The sequence below is a fragment of the Equus quagga genome, chromosome 18 (assembly GCF_021613505.1).
Source record: "Equus quagga isolate Etosha38 chromosome 18, UCLA_HA_Equagga_1.0, whole genome shotgun sequence".
In the NCBI taxonomy this organism is placed as follows: Eukaryota; Metazoa; Chordata; class Mammalia; order Perissodactyla; family Equidae; genus Equus; species Equus quagga.
This window is the reverse complement of record NC_060284.1, coordinates 27190225-27212900: the sequence shown is the minus strand read 5'-3', so window position 1 is coordinate 27212900 and position 22676 is coordinate 27190225. Positions and strand designations below refer to the sequence as shown.

At 36.2% G+C, this 22676-nt stretch overlaps 1 protein-coding gene across 6 annotated transcripts in view; it reads left to right on the top strand.

Moving 5' to 3' along the window:
• Nucleotides 1-20260, top strand: part of EVI5 (ecotropic viral integration site 5) — a 211560-nt gene extending 191300 nt beyond the window's left edge. For 5 of the 6 annotated variants that reach the window (XM_046645597.1, XM_046645596.1, XM_046645595.1 and 2 more), the window contains one exon: nucleotides 18789-20260. In XM_046645597.1, coding sequence (XP_046501553.1) covers nucleotides 18789-19103 — 315 coding nt within the window. In that variant the 3' untranslated portion in view covers nucleotides 19104-20260. The remainder of the gene's footprint in view (nucleotides 1-18788) is intronic. The other variant, XM_046645598.1, reaches the window with a different exon arrangement.
• The last annotated feature ends 2416 nt before the right edge of the window (nucleotides 20261-22676 follow it).

Here is a 22676-nt window from a genome sequence, read left to right as displayed (position 1 = left end):
CGGCGAACCCCGGGCCGCCAAAGCAGAACGTGCAAACTTAACAGCTGCGCCACCAGGCCAGCCCCTGAGAAGCATTTTTTAAGGGAAATAGAGCTAACTATAAAGCCTACAGTGACAGATTTTATAGTTACTTAGAGCAGTTCTTAAGCGGATTTAATTCAATGAGATTGGAAGAGACTTCTTTCAGCATTCCCGCAAAGAGACTATCTAATAGCATACTCTTTGATCTCAGACATGAGGAAAATGATATAAATGTGTAAAACCATTTCAATAATCTGTATGATGCTGATAAGATTTTAGCCTGACTACAGCAGTAAATATATTTGTTAACATTTAGAGTGATGCTGATGGGAGGTACATGAAGATTTCATTCAACCTGATATGGACAAACAAAATGAACTGCAGTTTTAAAGTCCAGTGAACTTACTCATTTACTCAAAGCTTCTTTCATTTATTCAGAAGCTGATTACTGCTACTCTTCATCTAACTCTTACTTTCTCCTTTCATTATCATGCCAGGACTTCTAAACACGTCCGTAAGATGGAGAAGAGGGGGAAAAATCTGTATCAATGCAATTTACCAGATTCTTAATAGCAGTTCTGGATTTTTGTTTTCTTTTTTTTTTTTTTTAATTTGATAAGTTTGGTTTCTTTAGTTTTGTTTTTGTTCTCCGTCTTACTACAGGTGGTTGAAAAACCAAACTGTCATCTTTAGAACAGTGGACTTAGAGTCGGAAGACCTGGATTCTATGCCTAGTTCTGCCACTGATTAACTGTGTGACCTTAGATGCCAGTTGACTTCATATATTCATGCAACCAGTATAAAATCAACATCTGAACATCTTTCAGCTCCCAGGCATGCCTCAGGCCTTGCCTCAGTTTCTACATGCCAAAACAGTTATGCTAAATGATCTTTAAAGTACTTTTTATCCCAGTCCTGTGCTAGGTGTACAGAAGTCATAGGCCCAGCTGTTAAGGAGTTCAGACTGGTAGGGAGAAGCAGAAGGTATGGGCAGTGCTGTGGTAGAACCATAGGCACCATGGCCTAGAAGCGTGTCAAAAAGTCTTTGGGCATGGGGCTGCCTAAGCTCTGTATTGAAGAAGGAGCAGAAGATAGCCAGGAAAAGGAGAGTAGAAGGGTATTTTAGGCACAGAGGTCATGATATACAAAGGTTTGGAGGAAGTAAAGAGCTCACGATGGAGACCGAGAAGGAGCAGCTATAAAAGTAGGAGGGAAGTCAGTAGAGAGGGGTATCTCTCACACCAGAGGGAGAGAGACTTCCCCTGACCAGTTTGTTCTTAGTATGTGGTTCTGAAAATAACATTTAGAGGGATTGATCTGATGGCTGAAGGTGAAGCTTTCTTAATCAAACAAGAGGAAATCCATAAAATGCAATCTTCTTCCCTGATTATATTTTGAATTATATTCCTCTTAAGGCCTTGGTCCAAATGATTCATTTCAGAGCCAATTTGAATCTTTTCAGTCTAATTACTATTACCCACCACGCTACTCAATACTTCACATTCTTTTTTTAGTGCTATTCATTCTTAAATATAAAAGTCGAGTTGCTTCTACCATGCCAGGACTTTGAAATATAGTAAGTCATTTTAAAAACATTTTCTTTTGCATCAAGTAATTCAATTTTAAAATGCTGGTTTTTTAAAGAAGCAATAAGATAGTATTGACAGTTTTTCAAACTAGGAACATTTGAAAATGTGCTTCACAAAGTTACTGTCAATTAAAGGAGAATTGCTAGGTCTCTCAGATTTACAAAAACTAAAAACTTTACATTGTGGTTGGAAGTGTTTAGTGCAGTAAATCATGTGCTTTCCAGGGACCATATCTCACAGATGCAGTTGGACATAAGATAATCAGATTTGCACTCCCCGCAAGCTGGACAGCTAAAAATGTCGTACCAATAATATGTGTCAAAGACTTAGTGCTACTTTGCTGCCTGTCTGATTTAAGTTGTTGTGGTCATTCTGAGGAACCTCTGATATGATAAGATAGCATTCATGAGGTCATGTGGTTTGCAAGTGCCCAATCTTAACTAAGCAGCCTGTGAGCACCTCAGAATGAGGAACAGAGGGATACTAACCTTGTCTGTTTGAAAGCTTATTTTGTGTTCAGTGACAAAATAGTGTGGGTGTGTGGCTATAAATGTAAATTATGTATTTTTAAAATTACTTTTCCATCAGGAGTTTTAGTTTCTGAAAAAAATGAATACTACAAATGCATTCATCGCCTTTTACTTAATACTTCAGTCTAAAGGATTAAACTTTTAATTGCAAATATTTTCTGCCTGTTTAAAATGAAGCTATAGAAAGTAGCCACTATTTCTTTTTCTGCTGAGGGAAAAACTGGATGTTGAAGATTAACATTGTTGGTGAATTTTTTTTTAGTCAATTAAGTTTTCTACATTTCCTAAATAGAAAATTATTTATTTTCAATCTGGTAATATCTCCATTGGAAACATACCCACAAAAGGGCTATCTGATTTATATATATAAAAAAGCATCTTTATTGAGATGTAATTCACATACAATACAGTTCACCCATTTAAAGTGTACAATTCAATGGTTTTTAGTATATTCACAGAGTTGTGCAACCATTGCTACAAAGCAATTTTAGAATTTTTTTTTTTGAGGAAGATTAGCCCTGAGCTAACTACTGCCAATCCTCCTCTTTTTGCTGAGGAAGACTGGCCCTGAGCTAACATCCATGCCCATCTTCCTCTTCTTTATACATGGGACGCCTACCACAGCATGGGTTTTTGCCAAGTGGTGCCATGTCTGCACCCTGGATCCGAACCCGCGAACTCCGGTCCACCAAGAAGCAGAAAGTGCGAACTTAACCGCTGCACCACCGGGCTTGCCCCTAGAACATTTTTATTACGTTAAAAATTAATCCCATTTTTATTAGCAGACACTCTTTGTTTCCCCCAAGCCCCCTTCCCCCAGCCCTTGGCAACCACTAATGTACTTTCAGTCTTTATAGGTTCTCTCTTCTGGACATTTTATTTAAATAAAATTATACAATATGTGATCATTTGTGACTAGTTTCTTTAACTTAGCATAATGTTAGCATAAAGTTCATCCATGTTGTAGCATGTGTCAGTACCTCATTCCTTTTTATTGCCTAATAATATTCCATTATATGGATATACCACTTTTATTTATCCATGCTTCAGTTGATGGACATTTAGGTTGTTTCCACTTTTTGGCTGTTGTAAAAAATGCTGCTGCAAGCATTCAAGTACAAGTTCCTTTGTTGAGTATATGTTTTCATTTGTCTTGAATTTATACTCAGTAGTGGAATCACTGGGTCATATGATAACTCTATATTTGACCATTTGAGGAACTGCCATACTGTTTTCCAAAGCAGCCGTATGATTGTATGTAAGGTTCCACCAGCTGTGTATAAGGGTTCCAATTTCTCCACATCCTTGTCAAAACTTGTTATTATCTCTCTTTTTCATTATAGCCATCCTGGTAAGTGTGAATGTCATCTCATTTTGGTCTTGATTTGAATTCTCCTGATGGCTAATGATATTGGGCATCTTTCCATATGCTCACTGGCCATTTATATCTTCTTTAGAGAAATATCTACTCAGATCCTTTGCCCATTTCATAATTGGGTTATTTGTCCTTTTATAATTGAGTTGTAAGAATTCTTTATAAATTCTAGATATAAGTTCCTTATCAGATGAATGATTTAAAATTTGGTTAAGTGATTGGATAGACTGATAAAACCTATGATTTAGTTTTAGAGAAGAATAATTTCTCCTCACAGAGTTCAATCCAGATAGAAAAGAAGTACTTCGTTTTCATGAGGATGTTTTGCTAAAGATTTGAATTTTTTCAGTGCTTCAGCTAAAGGTTAAATCAAGTGAAATGTACGCGGTACTTTGATGTAGCTTTAAAAGTTCAGAGTGAAACAAGTGTGAAGTGATTTATTTCCTGTAATTGGTCATAAATTTACATAGAACCTCATATATTCCTAACCTCATCGCCATTGACATTAGAGTACCTTCTAAATAATGTTAATGGTTTCAATTTTATCAAGATGTGTCAGCTGCCAGGAAGAGGACAATGGCAGTTTCATTTTGTTTGTCCCACTATATACTGGATGAATCTAAGTATGCTATAGAAAGACTAAAAGTTCTTTGTAAATGACTTTTATTTTTTCCCTCTTTCTTCTTTCCTGGTAACAAAAGCACAGTATAAGTTTCTTCAATTCCACACTTTTCTTTGCACCTTTTTTCACCTATAAATGTGGGTACACTTTTTTTTTTGCTTATAAAAATGTGTTTTAACTATTGCATTTTATACATTTAACAGAAAATCTATAATTTTTTAACTTCAAGTGTTGCGTCTCCTTTTAAAAAATGATTTACTTAGCTTAAAGCCAAAAACATTTTAAGCATTGTCTACTTTATGTTATTTCAATAAAATTCTTGAATCTTTTAACTTAATTTGACTTTTAAGTACTGTAGGTCTGAATTTTGGCTCTTGTCTATATAACACAGTGGTCAAAAAGTCATGAACTCCAATTGGTCACTTTTATTGGGTTTCTATTCTGATTCACTGGAAATCTTTTGCTTTGTCTACTTATTGCTAGTTTTATTCTTTGTCATTTGTACAGTTTAGTTTTTAAAGAAGCTTATTATTGAGAATAAATTTAGCATATCATTTTCCATTTACATTTATTTTAAATTTTGAAAACTGAAAAAACTATTAAGACTATTATATAAATAATCCAACAAAATTACTGATTAAACTTTGGAGGAAAAACTAATAAAGTCTCTAGAAAGTTAAAAATAAAACACTGTGTGATCATTGGACTTTATGTCCATCTTCCCATGCAAAGTGTAATGTACAGTAATTTAAAGTTTTTAATATTGTACACCACTTACAGGAATGTTACATTTGTCTTTAAAAGCTGTAGCTCTATGTTTTACAAAGATTGATTATACAAACCCAAATGCACAAATAGGAGCTTTGATAATCTGATATGACTCAGTCTTGGAAACTTACTGCAACTGTTTTGCAGTTCACTCAGTGTCACATGACTCACTTCAATGGTTTAAACCCTGTCTAGTAGTGATCAAAGTTCATTTGGTTAGGGGTTTTTTTGGTGTGTGGATGACTTTTTTCCACTTTGTTGTGGATTGATTGTCTTTCAGAATACTCAGTGCAGTCCTTCTTCTTCTTTTGAATCTCAGAAAGTGGTAGTTGCCTGCACAGTTCAACCTCCAATCACGCACACGGGGAAAAATTTTTAGCTTGAAATAATATGCATGGAAGCACTTTTAACTGTAAGGCATCATATAAATATAGGGGTTTATTATTAATTCTATTACCTCTACATTTTAAAATTGAGGAAGAATAACCTGTCGTGTCTCTTTAAAATCAACTGTAAAAATCAACCCTAACTTCTTCAAATTACCGGTATTCTATAATATGCTGGAAGAAAGCAAATACATAGAGAACATGGTGTGTCCTCTGTCCACATATACACTAGCCCAGATGATCAAATTTTCTTAGCACAGATTTCTCTATTATTTATTAAGAAATTATGTTTAAAGACTACAAATCTCTAAAACTGTGACACTTCTCTGTTTTACAAAAGAAACTTCTCTCTTAACCTTTAGTGGTTTATCTAATGAAGTAGATTCACCAAAAAATTTTAAAATGTATCCTTAATGATTATGAAGTCCTCTGGGGCTTCAGAATATTCATCCCTGCAGGTTCTCCCAGCTTTAAAATTTTTATGAAAATTTTTATGTGAAATAGCTGTAACGCTTTTTAATACTCTTCTTTAGTGTTTGAATTTTTACTGTCATGCAGTTAGAAACTCTGCTGTTTCCTGTCAAAACCTACGTTCATCAGACTATGAACATGACAGTTTCCTGTTTTCTTATTAACTATACTGCATTTTGTGCTTTATTCTTTATAAGTTATATAATATCTTAGCTTATCACTTTCCTTTTCTAGTTACTAAATGCTTTCTTAGGTCATTATTGTTAAATATATGCAGAGAAATCCTAAACATCTAATCTCTTTGTTGATAGTAAGAGGTTAAGATTTTGTTAACTTTTTAAGTCGTAATGAGTATATTAGATGTCATAAGTACTATTTAAATAATTTGTACATGTTGCTCTTTTTACTCTGTCTCTTAATGCATAACATGATGAAGCAGTGCACATCAGGTAAGAAAACAGTACGTTATTTGGGTCTTGTATGTTACCACTCCCTCTTGTCTGCTTATTGATATTCTCATTCAACATGTAAAGGGATGGGATGAATAATCAGCACTTCTGGGCTTTTCTCAAGAATCCTGCTGCCTTTTCAGTGTAGTTCATCGACATTTCTTAAGTGCCTACTCTTGTCTAGTCAGAATGCTAAGTTCTAGGATACAAAAATGATTAAGAAACAATCCCCACAATCACGAGCTAACGGAAGAGATAGAATATATGTACAGCAACCAGTCATTCCGTATTTTTCCAAACAGTGCTGATTTTAAATATTTAGGGGGCTGGCCCCATGGCTGAGTGGTTAAGTTCATGCACTCCACTGCAGCAGCCCAGGGTTTCACCGGTTCTGATCCTGGGCGCGGACCTAGCACGGCTCATCAGGCCATGCTGAGGTGGCGTCCCACATAGCACAACTAGAAGGACCTACAACTAGAATACACAAATGTACACTGGGGGGCCTTGGAGAGGAGGGGGAAAAAAAGATTGGCAGGAGATGTTAGCGCAGGGTCCATCTTAAGAAAAAAAAATTATAAAATAAATAAGTAAAGAGATGTTTAATTGCAGTGTTAAATCATAATTTGGAAAAAACATATCTATAGACAATACACTCATATATATGTTTGTATATGTGTCAGTCGGTATAATATTAAAGTATGGAAACATTTATGCCTATTAATTATTCTTATTAATTATTAAAATATAAAATGATAATGGTTTCTAAAAATGCTAATATTTTAAAATATTAATATCAAAATAATACTGGAAAACAAAAAAGAAATACTTTTAAAAGTAAAGCAAGCAGTTTTAATCTTTTTATTTTGTTAGTAGATTATTTGGGGGTTTTGTTCTGAGTGTAACTACTTTATTATCAAAAATAGTCAAGCTACAAATAAATTTGGAAGCATATTTGGAAGGTTTTATTGATGACCTTATTTTTGGAATACACCTAAACAATAATTGAAATCAAGAAACTCAATATGCACACTGGTAAATGTTTGTTTTTAGATTTATACCCTACCTTGTTCCCCAAAGATTTTGAGGCAGTTTGCATGAATACATATAATACAAAAATAACCAAATATTAGGTTAATTAAACCAAATGAAATTACTGATACTTTCTTTGCTGTACTGTACTTTCATTTACAAAAAACAGCAATATCATATGGTTCAATCAGATAGTTAAAAGAATTAGCTCTAAGGCAAAATCAGTAAAATCAGAGTTAATACTAGCATACAAAAGATGCATCCAGTATCAGAGTGGGCCACATATTTGGGAGCCAGAGCAAAGCAGGGAATGTGATATATTGAAGATTTGTGGTGTCTAATAAAAGACAAAACCAAACCAGCTACTCTTTTCCTTTCTTAAATTTGAAATAAATTTCTTTTATGAGTCTACATGTGGGACAGGAAAATGTACAGAACAGGAAAGTGTTAGGCTAACGGCCTAACATCTAAGTAAGGGCAATTTTGTAATGGCCTAAAACAGTGGAGTCCAAATACATAACTTAGTGATCACCTGCTTAGGTCCAAAGGTAAAATTTAGAAATACTCATAGAAGAATGAATGGCAATTGCATGTCTTTCCAGCAATCTTCCCTGGATATTATTTCTTAGGCTTTTATTTAATAGACATTTTTATTTAAGTATAAGATATGTACAGAAAAATGCACAAATCATAAGTGTCTAGCTTGATGAGTTATCACAAATGAACATGCCCATTTACCAACCACGCAGGTCAAGAACTAGAACATTGCCAGCATTTTAGAAGCTTCCTCATCATTCCTGCCACTTAGTACCCACTCTCATCTCCTCACTGTCCTGAATTCTAGCATCACGAATTAGGTCTGCCTGGTTTTTAAGTTTATACTAATGAAATCATACAGAATGAATTAGTTTGTGTTGGCTTTCTTTTGCCCAACACGTGAGATTTATCCCTGTTGTTCGATGTAGCAGTAGTCTGTTCATTCATTTTTGTTACTAGATAGTATCTCCTTGTATGAATATACCATAATTTGTTCATTCATTCTACTGTTTATTTGGGTTATTTCCATTTGGGGTTATTATGAATAAAATTGCTGTGAACACTGTTATAAATGTTTTTTAGTGTATTATCCTTATTTCTATTGTTCATATACTTAGGAATGGGTTTGCTGAGTGGGTATTATTTATTGTTCAAACCAGGACAATTTTGAGAATGAAAATAGGACACTATTAACAATTGTACTGTGACAACAAGCAAAAGCCAGGACTGTCCCAAGCAAATTATAATGTATGGTTATTCTAGGTATAGGGTATGTAGATGTTCAACTTTAGTAAATAGTGCCAAACCAGTTTCAAAAGTGCTTTACCAATTTACGCTTCTACTACCAGTTTACAAGAGTTACTATTCCATGTTTTCACTAACATGATTAGATAGCTTAAAATTCAATGTTATGTTTTCTAATAAGAACCTGGAATGAAGTTATGTGGTATGATCAGTTAAGGGATCATTAATTTGCTTTGACAACCAACCTGGCAGAAGGTAAGGCAGAAACTCTGGCAAAAATTAAGGATCTTATATTACAACACTTTGGAAAGTGGTTTTGCAACATCTACTAGAGCTTAACACGCATATTCTCTGTGACTCAGCAATTACTCTCCTGGGTATATACTCAAGAGAAATGAGTGCTTATATCCATCAAAAAACAATATTTAAGAATATTCATAGCAGCATTATATGTAATTGGCTACAGACACCCCAGATGGCCATTGGCAGTAGAATGGATAAATAAATTATGATATAGTCACATAATGGAATACTACACTGCACTGGAAAAAGTGAAATACTGCTATACATGCCACCCTGCATGAATCTCACAGACATATTGTTGAATAACAGGAGCCAGACACAAATGACTACATCCCATATGATTCTTTAAGTCCAAGAATAGGCAAAACTATTCCATAGTGATAGATATCAGAATAATGGCTACCTTTGAGGGAATGTAGGGTAATCCCTGGGAGAAGAGAGGACACAAGGGGGCCTGCTGGGGTGCTGGAAACATTCTATATCTTGATCTGGGTGATAGTTATATGGGCATATACCCAAGTAAAAATTTATCAACCTGTACACTTAAAATCGGTATACTTTACTGTGTTTTATCTTACTTTTTAAAAACATGAGCCTAAACATTGTCTTGAAAAAGACATACTCTCCAAATTTCCTCAAGCAGTTTTGAGAGTATAGCATTGTGGCCATAGAAAAATACCATAGAACATCTAATTTTTTAAATTTGGTAGACTTTATTTTAGGGAACAGTCTTAGGTTTACAGAAAACTTGAACAGAAAGTGGAGAGATATACCCCTTCAATGCCTTCCCCCACTTTCCCCTGTTGTTAACATCTTGTGTTAGTGTCATACATAAGTTACAACTGATGAGCCAATATTGATATATTATTAACCAAAGTCCATATTTACATTAGGGTTTACTCTTTGTCTTGTACATTCTGTGGGTTTTTACAAATGTATAACAACACGTATCTGCCATTGCAGTATCATACAGAATAATTGCGCTGCCTAACAACCCTGTGCTCCACCTATTTATTCCTGCTCTCCTTTCGAACTTCTGGCAACCACTGGTCTACTTACTGTCTCCATAATTTTGCCTTCTCTAAAATGTCACATAGTTGGAATCATACAGTATGTAGGCTTTTCAGATTGACTTCTTTGACTTTAGCAAACATGCACTTAATATTCTTCCATGTCACTCCCCTAATCCCAACACCCCTAGCAGCCTAATACGAAACTGCTTAGCCGTTCTTCAGACCTCCCATGCTCTCTCTTGCCTTCATACTTTGATCACATGCTTCATCTCTCTATTGGGACTTTTCAGATGTGTGACACCACATGATACTTTCTAACCAGAAAGAATGATTGGTACAGACTTAATCATTCAGAGAGAAACCAGGGCCCTACTCAAATACGTGGAAAGGGCTCCACTCTTTAGAAAGCTTTATTTCATTCGTGTGTGTGTGTGTGTGTGTTTGTGTGTTTGTGTTTTAAAGCTCCTGAGTTTCCCTAGAGATGGTCTTTGAAACCTGTCTAAAACTAGAGTGCAATTACAGTAAAACTTTTCTAGAGCTCTCATGGGAGAGCCTAGATCCGAAAGAAGCAGTAGGCTGACGGTAATGGCACCAATGCCTGATGAGCTAATCATAGGGGATGTTTTTTAAAATTCCGGCAGCAGTACCTAATCGTTTTTAATACATGAAATTCCAAACATAGAAATTTAAAATTTAATTAAAAATATTTAACTTTATACTGCAAAAATCAGCCTAAAATTACTAATCTAGACAAGAAACATCAAGATGTATTAGAAGCATTTTATCAGCATAGCACTGTCATCAGCACCAATTGTGAACTGAGTCGTATCTTACTATAACAAAATGCCTCCTCACGTCCCCTAACAAATGAACACACACACACACACACTCACCCATGTGTGTCTCTCTCATATGACTTTGAGTTGTTGTATTAAGAAGTAGGTTTTCCATCAAGGCCTGTAAGCTTAGGGTAGACATGTGGTCCTTTAAAAGATATAATTCATCCCCTGCATATGAAGCTGATCCTCTGAGTAAAATTTGAGCTTGAAGACTGACATTTGATAGGAGGAAGAGAAGACTCTGACTTTGTTTTATTCACCCGCATGTTCTCTCACTTGGATATCGACTGGGACATTGAGACATCTAAAATTGGATGGTACTCCTCGGTGATGAATCCCATGAAACACTTACCCCCTGGAGCCTAGACTTGAAACTAGATGGTGAGGCTGTTTGTAAACCCCAAAGAATAAGTCATGACTTAAAATATTTACTGGCTTCGTGATTCTTTCCATTTTGATTTGCTTTTTTTCACCTATTTGGTTTTGTGTCCACATTTAGGCCATTGTATTTTTAAAATATGACAGTGACCAGTATGATGATGGCAGTGATAAATAAACAAGAAATCCTTAATCCAAATTTATTTACCCTTATGAAATTTTCTTAACGTGATCCTAACATAGTAAATCCCTAAATATAGTCCATTTAGAGCAATATTTCTCAAAATGTGATATGGATCACCCACTTCAGAATCTCCTAGTGTACTTGTTTAAAACACAGATTCCTGAGCCCCACCTGCTGAATCCACATATCTCAGAGTAGGACCCAGGAACCTGTATATTTTTGAAATAATAATCCCAGGTGGTTCTTATACGTAACATAATTTATTAATTGCTCGTCTAGAGAATTAGAAAGTCAGAAGGATGCTCTTAACATCACTAACATTCTCACAGAAGTAAGGACTCGAGAGTGACTCACTGAGTCAAATAGCCAGTGTGATCATTTCTCTGGTAGTTGTGGCTGTTTTAGGAGATACTGTGTAGAAAATGGCAAATCTGATTAATACCTAAAATAAGTTATTTTTAAATGTTATTGAAACCAGAAGACATTCATTAGAAGGGAACATTTATAGAACAATAAGCTTGTCTTTACTTATTTACATAGTCATGTTTGGGGATAAAATAGTCTGAAGGACAGAATTAGATTATGTATTGTATTTTTCTAAAAGATCTTCTGGTTTAACAGGCCAAAGGTATTTAAAAACCCTTTTTCATTTACTTCCAAATAGTCCAGGGTTGGAGGGATGGGATGTTACATTGAAGCAAAAGTGGCTGTAATTAGATGCTCGTTACAGCTAGGTGATGACAACATAGGAGTGTACTAAATTACTCTCTATATTTTAAAAAATATTCCATAATAAAAAATCTTAAACTTTTTATTTTCCAATTGGCAAAAATGGGGGGGGGGGGGGGGGGAGTGGTGTGAGGTTGTAGGAAAACCCAAACTTTTCAGGCAGTGTTTTGAGAATGTAAATTAACACCACCTTTCTGGAGGACAGCTTAAACATAGAAGTCAAGGTCCTTAAGAACGCTGAAACTTAGCACTGTATTTTGTACTTCTGGCTGTGTGTCTTAAAGAAATAATCAGGCAACTCTGCAGAGCCGTGTGTTCAAAGATGTTCATGGGAGTGCTGTTTATAACAGTGAGGCAGCGGAAGCCTCAATTTCCCAACAAAAGGATTGGTTAAACAGATCATGATACATTCCTAAGTGAGATACCATGCAGCCATCAAAAGATTACGACACTGAGAAGTACGTGTAATATGTTGTTAAGTGAAAAAGCAGGTTATAGAACAATATATTTAGTGGCCAATCCATTTTTGAAAAGTACATCAGGTTAGAAAAATCGTCTTGAAAGATACATTAAAATGTTAATGGGATTATCTCAGGATTGTGTGTTGTGGAATTGCTTTATTTTCTAAATTACCTTAGTTGATATGTTGCTTATGTAGTATGTACATGATAAAACTAGAATTATATCGAAGATAGTTTTTTGACAGTTTTTTATGCCTTCAAGGTCTCTGTGAAAATGCCCACACAAAAAGAAGTACAAGAAATCACTGATAATTTTGTGACAATATTTGTTTATGATTTAGCATCGGTCTTTGATATTGCTCAGTAATTGGACAGGCTGCTTCTAAAACAAAAAGAAAATTGGGAGACTGGCTGTCTCTACAACCTTGACCTGATAGAATTAAATTAAAAATTAGAGTTGGTAACACCACACTCCTGATACTGGGACCTGTAGGGGATAGGACTGAGGGAGCAGGAAGGACTCCCCAGCTTTGACTTCATCCCTTTTTTATTGTTGAATTTTAGATGAAGCATATATTTTCTCTTTTCTGAAGTGTTTTTAATTTTTAAAAACTTTTACAATTATGCACATCATTTGAAGAGTCAGAGACTAATTAAAAGACTTTTGCAAAAAACAGTGTTAGACTCCACTTTTGCTGTTCCTTAGAGGCCACTGTTTTCATCTTGATTTTTCAGTTTTAGGCTCAATCTGTTGGCTTCTTGACATGGAGAAGGATTTCTCTCTTTTTCATTGTCTCCACCCTCACCATGAACACAAACTTTTCATCCCTGCCTCCAATTAATATAATTTTGTTTACATTAGTGTTCAAGATCTGCATCATTAGTTTACGTTTACATCTTTAGGTCTACGAATGCCATTCACGGCAGAACATCAGCATACAGGTGCTTACGCTGCAGCCTCTCAGGCCTCTCCTCTGGATTGGAGACCAAGGATAGGCCGGGGAAGTCTTATTTTTCACAAGTTTCCAAGATGTTCTTATCAAGAAAGTTTGAAAAACAGTGTTTGGGGAGGCAGGTTGTTTGTTTTTCTGGCTCTAGTTTATTTTAAACAGCTTTATTGAGATAAAATTTACATATCATAAAGTTCTTCTATTTTAAGTGTAAAATTCAATGGCTTTTAATGTATTTAAGGACTTGTGCAACCATAACCACAGTCTAATTTTGGAATGTTTTCTATCACCCCAGAAGAAACCTCATGTCCATTTTCAGTCACTCCCTTTCTCCTCCCCTCTCCCCCAGTCCTGGGCAGCCACCCATCTACTTTCTGATCTATAGACTTGCCTGTTCTGGACGTTTCATATAAATGAAATCATGCAATATATTGTCTGTTGAATTTGGCTTCTTTGACTCAGCTTAATGTGTCTGAGATTCATCCATGTGTCAGTACTTCATTTCTTTTTATTGCCAAATAGCATTCAACTGCATGGAAACAGTGTCTTAATGTGATTATTTTACCTGCATGCATTTACTTGAATGATTATCTTAGTTTTTTCATTTTCTTGGTGTGTTCTCTTATGTGTAACTCTCTTCTAGTACCATGTAAATCTCCTGTTATGTGTTAATCTCTCCTGTTCAAACAATTTAGGTATACTATTAATTTTACCTTCTTGAAATCTTTCCTCTGACCTGTTCCAGTCAACTTCAGTGAGGACTGATGTCTCTAGGCCTCCTGCACCGCGTCATCTTGGGAGCTTTTTTTGTCATCCTAGTGTTCTTTTTGCCTCACTTTTGTATTGGACTTCCTTTTTCCTGGATCAAAAAAAAAAAGGATGTCTCTTTCTTTCTTGATATGCTTCATTTTGGTGGAGCATATCACTTACCTTTCTGAAAGAAAAACATTTATGGGAGATAAATTATAAAAAGGTTTTATCTGATTCCAGTTCTCATAGTTGACCCAAAAGAGGTTTTCTTTTTGTTTGTCTTTTTAAGTTTTTGCAGCTTTTAACTCATATTTTAGCCTTATATTTAATCGGTAGTTGGAGTGGGTATAAAAAAATTTTTAAGATAATTATGGTTTTTTAAAATGTAATTTAGAGAGGCTGGCTTGATGGCATAGTGGTTAAGTTCATGTGCTCTGCTTGGGCAGCCAGGCGTTCACATGTTCGGATCCTGTGTGTGGACCTACACACCACTCATCAAGCCATGCTCTGGTGGCATCCCACATACAAAATAGAGGAAGATTGGCACAGATGTTAGCTCAGGGCCAATCTTCCTCACCAAAAAAGAAATGTAGGTTAGAAATTATTTTTTCTCAGAATTCTCAAGGCACTGCTCTCTTGTCTTTACAGTTGAGAAGTCTGATACCATTCTGATTCTTTTGTGTAAAACGTGTTTTTCTTTTCAACCAGATGCTTTATGTTTTCTTTTTCCCATTGTCCTGAGATTTCATTGGGATACATCATGGTCTAGGTCTACTTTTCTCCATTGTCCTAGACGCTTGATAGGCTGTTTCAGTCTCAAAACTCATGCCTTTCAGTTTAGAGACATTCACGTCTGAGACCTCTTTCTTAGAGTATCCCATTCTTTTTACATGAATGCAGTATCTTCAGAGGGAATAAATGATTTTTTTTTAAGCTTTCATCTCCCCAGAGAGTCTGTTTCCTCCTAGTTGCCTTTTTTCTGGCTTCTCTTAGATGCTTTTCTCAGATGTCTGATAAGTTTGACTCTCTGCTTAAACTTTAACACTGGAGAACTTAAAAAGCTGGCAGGAAGTTCTGAATGCCTGGGTAGGGTTCTCTGACTATGACTGTCATTGTAGGGTAATATAGCTGAGCTCCTTCTTTGGAGAATCCCAAGATTCACCAGAGAAGGATTCCTTTACTTAAAATTCTGGAGTGTCCCGGTGGCTCTGTTTGCTTGGTGACGCTCGAAAGTGCTTCCAGGCACGTTCAGTGACTTTAAAACCTATGTCTAATTTCATCTGGAAAAATAATCCTTTTTTTTCTTTTCCATGATATGAGTATAGACTGGCAGTTCACAATTAAAGTTTTTGTTGTTGTTGTTGTTAGTGTAATGAAGATATTCCCATAGTATTTAACCAAAAATTAGAAGCGACAATGGGCCTCAAAAGGGTATGCTAAAGTATGCGCGTGTACTTTTCGAGACAGTCAGTAGCTTTTGTCAGATTCCTGATCCTGTGATTGACCCAAACAAACCATTGCCTAGCGTAGTGGTCCTTACCCTGAGATGTGCAACAAAGTTATTCAGCTTTTTTGAATATTTATATTCCTAGACCCTACCTTTATACCAGGAGACGTTTCAGGAAAAGACATTTAAACAGACTGCGCCTTGTGGAGTTGTGATGGTGGAGTTGGCTGGGAACAGCTTGGTTATACTCCTGAAACATGGGGTCCATTTGAATGTGCTAGACACACAGGCAGGTGTTCACAGGTCAGAAGCACTGTTGTCTTGAATAATTGAGAGTTCTAGTTCAGGTAAATCACCTCCTTTCTCACTCAGCCCCATTCGGTTTGAACAGAGGAGCTACCACAGTGATTCTCAAAATGAGTCTATAAAACTCTCCTGAAATGCTTGTAAAAACATAGATTCTAGGGTTTCGCTCTCAGGATTTTGATTCCTTAGATCTGGGGAGCAGTTCTACATTTTTGGTAGACATCCTTGGTTATCCTAATGCAGATGATCAGTGGACCAGATTTTGAGACATGCTAATGTAAGTTGCTACCAATGATATCCCTGAAAGTTTTTGTGGGGAGGTTAGGTTGAGAAGGTTAATTGTCTGCTTTTTGTTGTAGTTTAAATATACTTGGCTCCTAAAAAATCTAGTAATAAGGATAAGCAGTACAGCTCTTAGATCCAGGCAACCAAGGCTTTGCACTTCAGAGGGCCCAGCTCTGGTCTTCTTCCAGCCGAACCCCTCTTCACAGGAGTCCCAGAGCACATCCCCTCCTGAAGTCCAGCCCCTTCTAGCCCGCATTCTGGAATCAGTCCCCTGGAAGTCCTTGCCCAAATGTCCACATTCGGGGCCTGCACTGGCCTCTTCACTCTGAGAATCTGTACGCAACTCCTAGGTCCAGGAGATAACTCAGGGACAGCTTCAGTTTTACCAGATAGTCCCTTACCTTCACCTTTTTCTTCTTTCCACCAGAGAATTCCTCTATGCCTTCGTTATTCTATGTTAGCAATTCTCAAAGAAGCGTTAACTGCATCTCCTTTGACGTTGAGGGAAGGACCCCTCAACCTGTAGTTGGTTTTATATTGTATTTGAAGTCACTTACTACATCTGATATGAGGCTGCAGCATTTTAATTACAATAAATTTTGTTAGAGCAAAGGAAAGCTACAGCTTTCCAAACAATTGGGAAGTTGTGGTTCTTCTGCCATGCTCCTCCTTTATAACAGCCAGGAAGAAGGAAGACACGTGTTCCATATTATTTCTTCAAAAGGGCCTGGGGAAAAGAGAGAAAGGAAGAGATTAACTGACTTAATTTAACACTTGGAGCTATAAATCATGTGTTGCAATATGGTGATAGGATGTTGCATCAGAACGTGGCAGTTGTAGTAATGCAGTGGGTATCACAACCGTGGGGAGGTGTCTGTGGTGTCTGTGCCCTTGCCCTAAAGATCCAATTCCAGGGTTATGTCTCTTCTCTGCCAAGGAGGAAGGTGTTAAGTTACATTGTACCTCACTATAATTTTGTTCTCTTGGCCTAGGGCACAGGAATTTCTTTATGGTTAAAGGTTTTGCCCAAGGCAGACATCGTGCTACTGAGTCCCAGCATCCTTCTTGTTTCCCATTGTCTCATTCCAACAAGGAAGTGCTAAGGTTTCTTCACTTCTTGGAAGTCTGTAGGAAAAGCTGGGAGGTATTATGGCAAAGCTGTAATGTCTTTACTCTCAGAACCGTTAGTTTTGAAAGTGTATGTAATATTTCCTGAATATTTCACATTGCCTTTATCTCAAGATTTGAAAGATGGTAAGAGACCGGGAATTTGTCCCTGAGAAACAAAATTGAAGGTTGAGAGTAATAAGGGTAGGACACATGGAGTATATTTCAGCAAAATTCTTGATAGTCAAGATAGATTTTGGTAGTTAACTGCTTTTTATTGTTGTCTTGGATTTCTTTTTAACTCTTCTGCTTTTATTGTAGGAGAAAAATCATGGTGTATGGGAGAAATTAAGTGACAATATCAAAATTGTTTTATATTTAAAACAAACTCTTGAGGACAGCATTGATGTCTTAATTATATGGTAGTGGAAGTGGTAGTATCTGTGGTGGAGGGTGGGAATTTGAGGGATTTTAGGCAAAGAAGTGGCAGATGATGAAAAGAAATCACCTTTAATCATGATAAAACTGGTTTTGGAGAATGTGGTTTAGATGTGTGACAACAATGGGTTTTTCAGTACTGAATTCTAGAATTAGTCAGACTTGCCCACCAAGTAGCAGGTAGCATTTGATCTCCACAACCTTTCCCACATGAGGGTCTGGCCCTGTAAAACTCCAGGGTTAGAGAAACAGAATCTGGTTCTTGAAGATAGACTGAGAGGGATAAGAGCTGAGCAACATGTCATTTCTCTCCCCTACTCCTTGGTGAGAGGTCGTTCCTTCTTCCTGGGGAGAAAAGGCAGAAATGTAATACACATCTGGCATTCACCCCATGCAGAAGGAGATATCGTTAGTGGGAAGAAGCATTCCTGCCTTGAGTGGTAGTGGTGTGGTGGTCTTTAGGATGTCATAACAGGATGGAGACTTGCAGCAAATTTTAATGATTTGTAAATCATTTTCATCATTCACAGAATTATGGGGGCATGCTCTCAAGACAGTGAGTGTGATGGTTCAGAGTATGGTCTTTAAATCCATGTCTTCTAGAGATGCACACTGAAATATTTACAGATGAACTGATAGGATGTCTGAGATTTACCTTAAAATAATCCAGAGACCAGACAGGTGTAACGTAACAAGATTTTCCATGATGTGTTAATTGCTGAAATTAGGTGATGAGTACATAGTACATTATATTATCTCTGGTATAATGAAGGTTCAGTTTGAATTTAAACTTTGCTATTAGCCATGTGTCCTCAGCAAGTTACTCTACCTGACTCTCCATTTCCTAATCTCTGAAATGAGGATAATAGGACTGTTGTGATGATTCAATTAAAATAACAAGTTATGTGTCCATTACATAACACACAGGAGTCACTCAAAAATTGGTAGTTACTATTATATCTATAAATGGGAAAAGATCAAGGTGTCTCCTTCTTTAAATATGAAATGTTTGCTTTCTTAGAGTGATGTGTGTGTTTCCCCCAGTTGAGTATATTAACTTGGATTTTGTTTTGACAGCTCAGGTGCCTAAAAGGCCAGAGGGGCTTCTCAGGCCAACCCCCTTTTGATGGAATCCACATCGTCAACCATTTAATAGGAGATGACGAATCATCCCATTCCTCTGATGAAGATTTTATAGATAATCCCTTACGGGAATGTGGCATTGGTTTTCCTTTGCACAGAAAATCTGACCCGATGTCTTTGGACCGCGCTGTGGCAGATGGCAGTGAAAGCGAAACAGAAGACAGTGTGCTGGAGACCAGAGAGAGGGATCGAATGGCTCAAAAGGAGCGGCCCCCAAGAAGAAGAGAGTCATACTCAACCACTGTCTGACCATCACTGTGACTTAGACTGTGGCTTTTTTTAAGGGATCAGTTATCATATGATTAAGGGTTTTTGGAACATATCTGTTTCATATGTACATATATATACATATATTTTATCTTATCTGCCTTTTTATCTTTGCCAAATCTTCACCACTGACTTACCATTGCCATAAAATAGACTGGAGTATGGTTAATGGGGAAAATAAGGTTCTAACAGTATTACTGAATATTAATGTTTCTTGTTTAGAAAATGCAATTATATCTATATGTGGGAACACATTTTAAAGTTTGGAACTATGGAAAATTGAATTTTCTTCAGACAAAACTGCTCTTGTGCAATATTTTATGCTCAGTGAACAAATTGTATATTTATGTTTTCCCATTTGTTTTGAGGGCATCTGTCTACAAACATTTGACCATACATCTGATTTATCTTGTATTTTTGTGTTTGGGGGATTTTTTTTTTCAGTTAAAGTTATACTCATGCGCTGCATAATGACATTTCGGTCAATGACGGACCGCATATACCATGGTGGTCCCATGAGATGAGTACCATATAGCCTAGATGTGTGGTAGGCTATACCATCTAGGTTTGTATAAGTACACTCTATGGTGTTTGCACAACGACAAAATCGCCTGACTACGCATTTCTTAGAACGTATCCCCATCGTTAAACAACGCATGACTGTACTGCTTTATCAGTGGGCCACTGAAAGTTCCCAAACACAAAGCCTTTTTTCTGTGTAATTTTATAAATACAAATTAATGGTTATGTGTCTTGAGAGTTTTAAGGTTTTTTTAATTTCTAATTTTTACGTGCATATGATGCTTCCATGTGTTGCTTACCAGTCAGAGTAGTAGATTAACTACAAATATATTTTTTTGTACATATTTGTAAATCTACATCAGCCAACATTGAACATTATTTTATATGGAGAATGTACATGTTGCAAAATGACTGCCTTCAGCATTCTAACAAGACTTCTATAAATAATAGGTTAAAAGAAAATTGAAAATAAAACCAAACACTAATATTTAATAGCTTTAGTATTTTGCTTAGCATTCAACACTAGCAAATTCATAACTGATGCTTGTTCAAAAACACTATTGGTAAAATCTTTTACTTCATGTATATGTAACTAATAAATTTTTCATGAGATTATAGCACGTATTACTTAGTGCAAATATTTTACTTAATATAATTTAAGCAATGGACTGAAGTCCAAGATACACAACAATTATATCTGCAAACAATCTATAAACAGTATCTTCAGATTCTGTAGTTACTAATCTATAGATAAAGCCATAAGAATTCTTTCCTACCAGTTCTTCCTTTTTTATCATCTAGACTTTTTTTTCTAGAAAACTGAATGCCTGTCATTGATAAATTTTGGAGGAAACACCCAAATTACACTTACACTATGGAAAGATGACAAGAATGTGTTGACTGGATGCTTTCCACTCACGTTTTCATCAGCAGCCTATGGAAAAAAATAGCCTTTGAGGAAAAGAGGAAGGTAGAATTCGGTATATATGGAAGTACAATTTTGCACAGTATGTTACATGCAGAAAAAAAAGTATGTGACAGAATGGCGTAGAAGAAACAAAAACAGTTTTCTGTCTAAAACCAGGAGTTAAGCCTTTTGGTACATCATGGACTAGGCTTTTCCAGCAAGCCTTTTGTAGCTATTTGATTGAGAAGGAAGATTGAAAACATGCCTGCTATGTCTGTAGTACCAGGCTAAATTCTAGTGGTTAAGTAATTTACCTGCGGTCACAAGTTAGTAAATAGAAGAACCAAGATTTTAATCCAGATCTCTCTGACACCAAAGCATTTGAAAAGGTTCAGCCAATGAATTTCTCGATTCCCTGCTTTTCTGACAATTAATATGATTTAAATAAATTTGATTTCAATGTGTTTCCTAATTTTATATATATATATGTATAGATATATGAGTATCAACACTCATAAGCTCTCCCCAGCATATGAGCATAGATACTAGTCAGAATTATCCAACTGGTGCTTTTGGAATTCTCCTTTGGGGTTCCTTACTGGTTGATGCTCAAGTGAAATAAGATGATTCATGGCCATGTGATTGCTTTGACCCCCGAATCAAGAAATCTGAATGATCTAGCCCAGGGAACAGCAACTACAGCCCATGGGCCAATTCCAGCCAGCTCCCAGTTGTTACATGACCCACAAGCTGAGTGGGTTTTACATTTTTAAATAGTTGAGGGAAAAAAATCCAAAGAATAATGTTTTTGTGTCACATGAAAATCATATGAAATTCAAATTTCAGTGTTGAGAAATAAAGTTTTATTGGAGCATAGCCATGCTTATCCATTTACATATTGTCTTCGGCTGCTTTTGTGCTACAGTGGCAGAGTTGAGTAGCCTAAAATATCTGCTATGGTTCTTTGGGGAAAAAGTTTGCTGACCCTTGATTTAGATACTCTAGAATGTAGGTTTACTTCTTCAGTTTGTTTCCGTAGAAGGTCAAACCATTTGCTTTTGCTATCGAGCGGGGGTTTGGAAACCTAAAATTTCCTGGTGGATCTTATACTTAGAACTATTCCAAATGGGAAGTGTACCAGCTATTTTATAGCATGAACTCTTTGATGCCATAGACAAATTTGCACAGATATCTGTACCTTTGGAAGTGGAGTAAGAAAGGAAAGAATTCCAGAAGCCCAGTACTGTTCTTTAAAGCATGCATCATTGACCTTTAGGGTATGCTTCATTGAATCAGTGTTATAATTGACTTTAAAAACATGTTTCTAGAATCATGTTTAAATTCTAAACTTTGAAAGATATTCTTAGAGAATTTCCTGAGTACTGTTTCTTACTAGGAATTCGGTGTTAAAAGAATCATGGTAAGTAAACCTTAATCTGTTGATACTCTTGTAATTTGGACAACGGAAAACTAGAAACAGCAATCTTCTCCTTCAACATGTTTGACTCAAATACTCCTTAGAAGCATTTAAAATCTTCTGGCCTTTAGAATGCAGTAGGATGCTATGCTCTGATTTGACTCCATTTCATTCAAGTTAAGACTTTGAGGCATTGGACAGTGTTCTCTTGATAGATTTTATTTAATCTCTGGTATTTTTGTGTCATTTAAATGTTATTTATTCGAGAGGGCAGAGAGAGTGAATGAAGTAAATTAAAAACTCACAATAAAAAATAAACTTACTCCCTTAGGATATTTACCTGCCTGGTGTCATTGCCATCCTGGGTTGAAATGCTGAGAGTGGAGGCTACAAGTGATCTGAATAAAATGGAAACTGCATTGAGGTGATGAAACAGACCTTTCAGATCAAGATAGTATTTTAACAGCCTTTTAAAAAATAAGTGGTAAATTTTTTCTTCCTGGAAAAAGAAGTCAAAGATGTAACTTTACACAATTTCTACCCTTTTTATTGATATTAGGCATTCAATGTTTGATGACTAATTGAGACATCAAGTCCCAACTAACTGGCCAGCTGTTTTGGAAGGATAAAAACAACTTTTTCTTAGCTCTGTACATGATGCAGCTTGTTACTCTCCAGATAGTGCCTTGGATTGAAAACAAGATCTAGA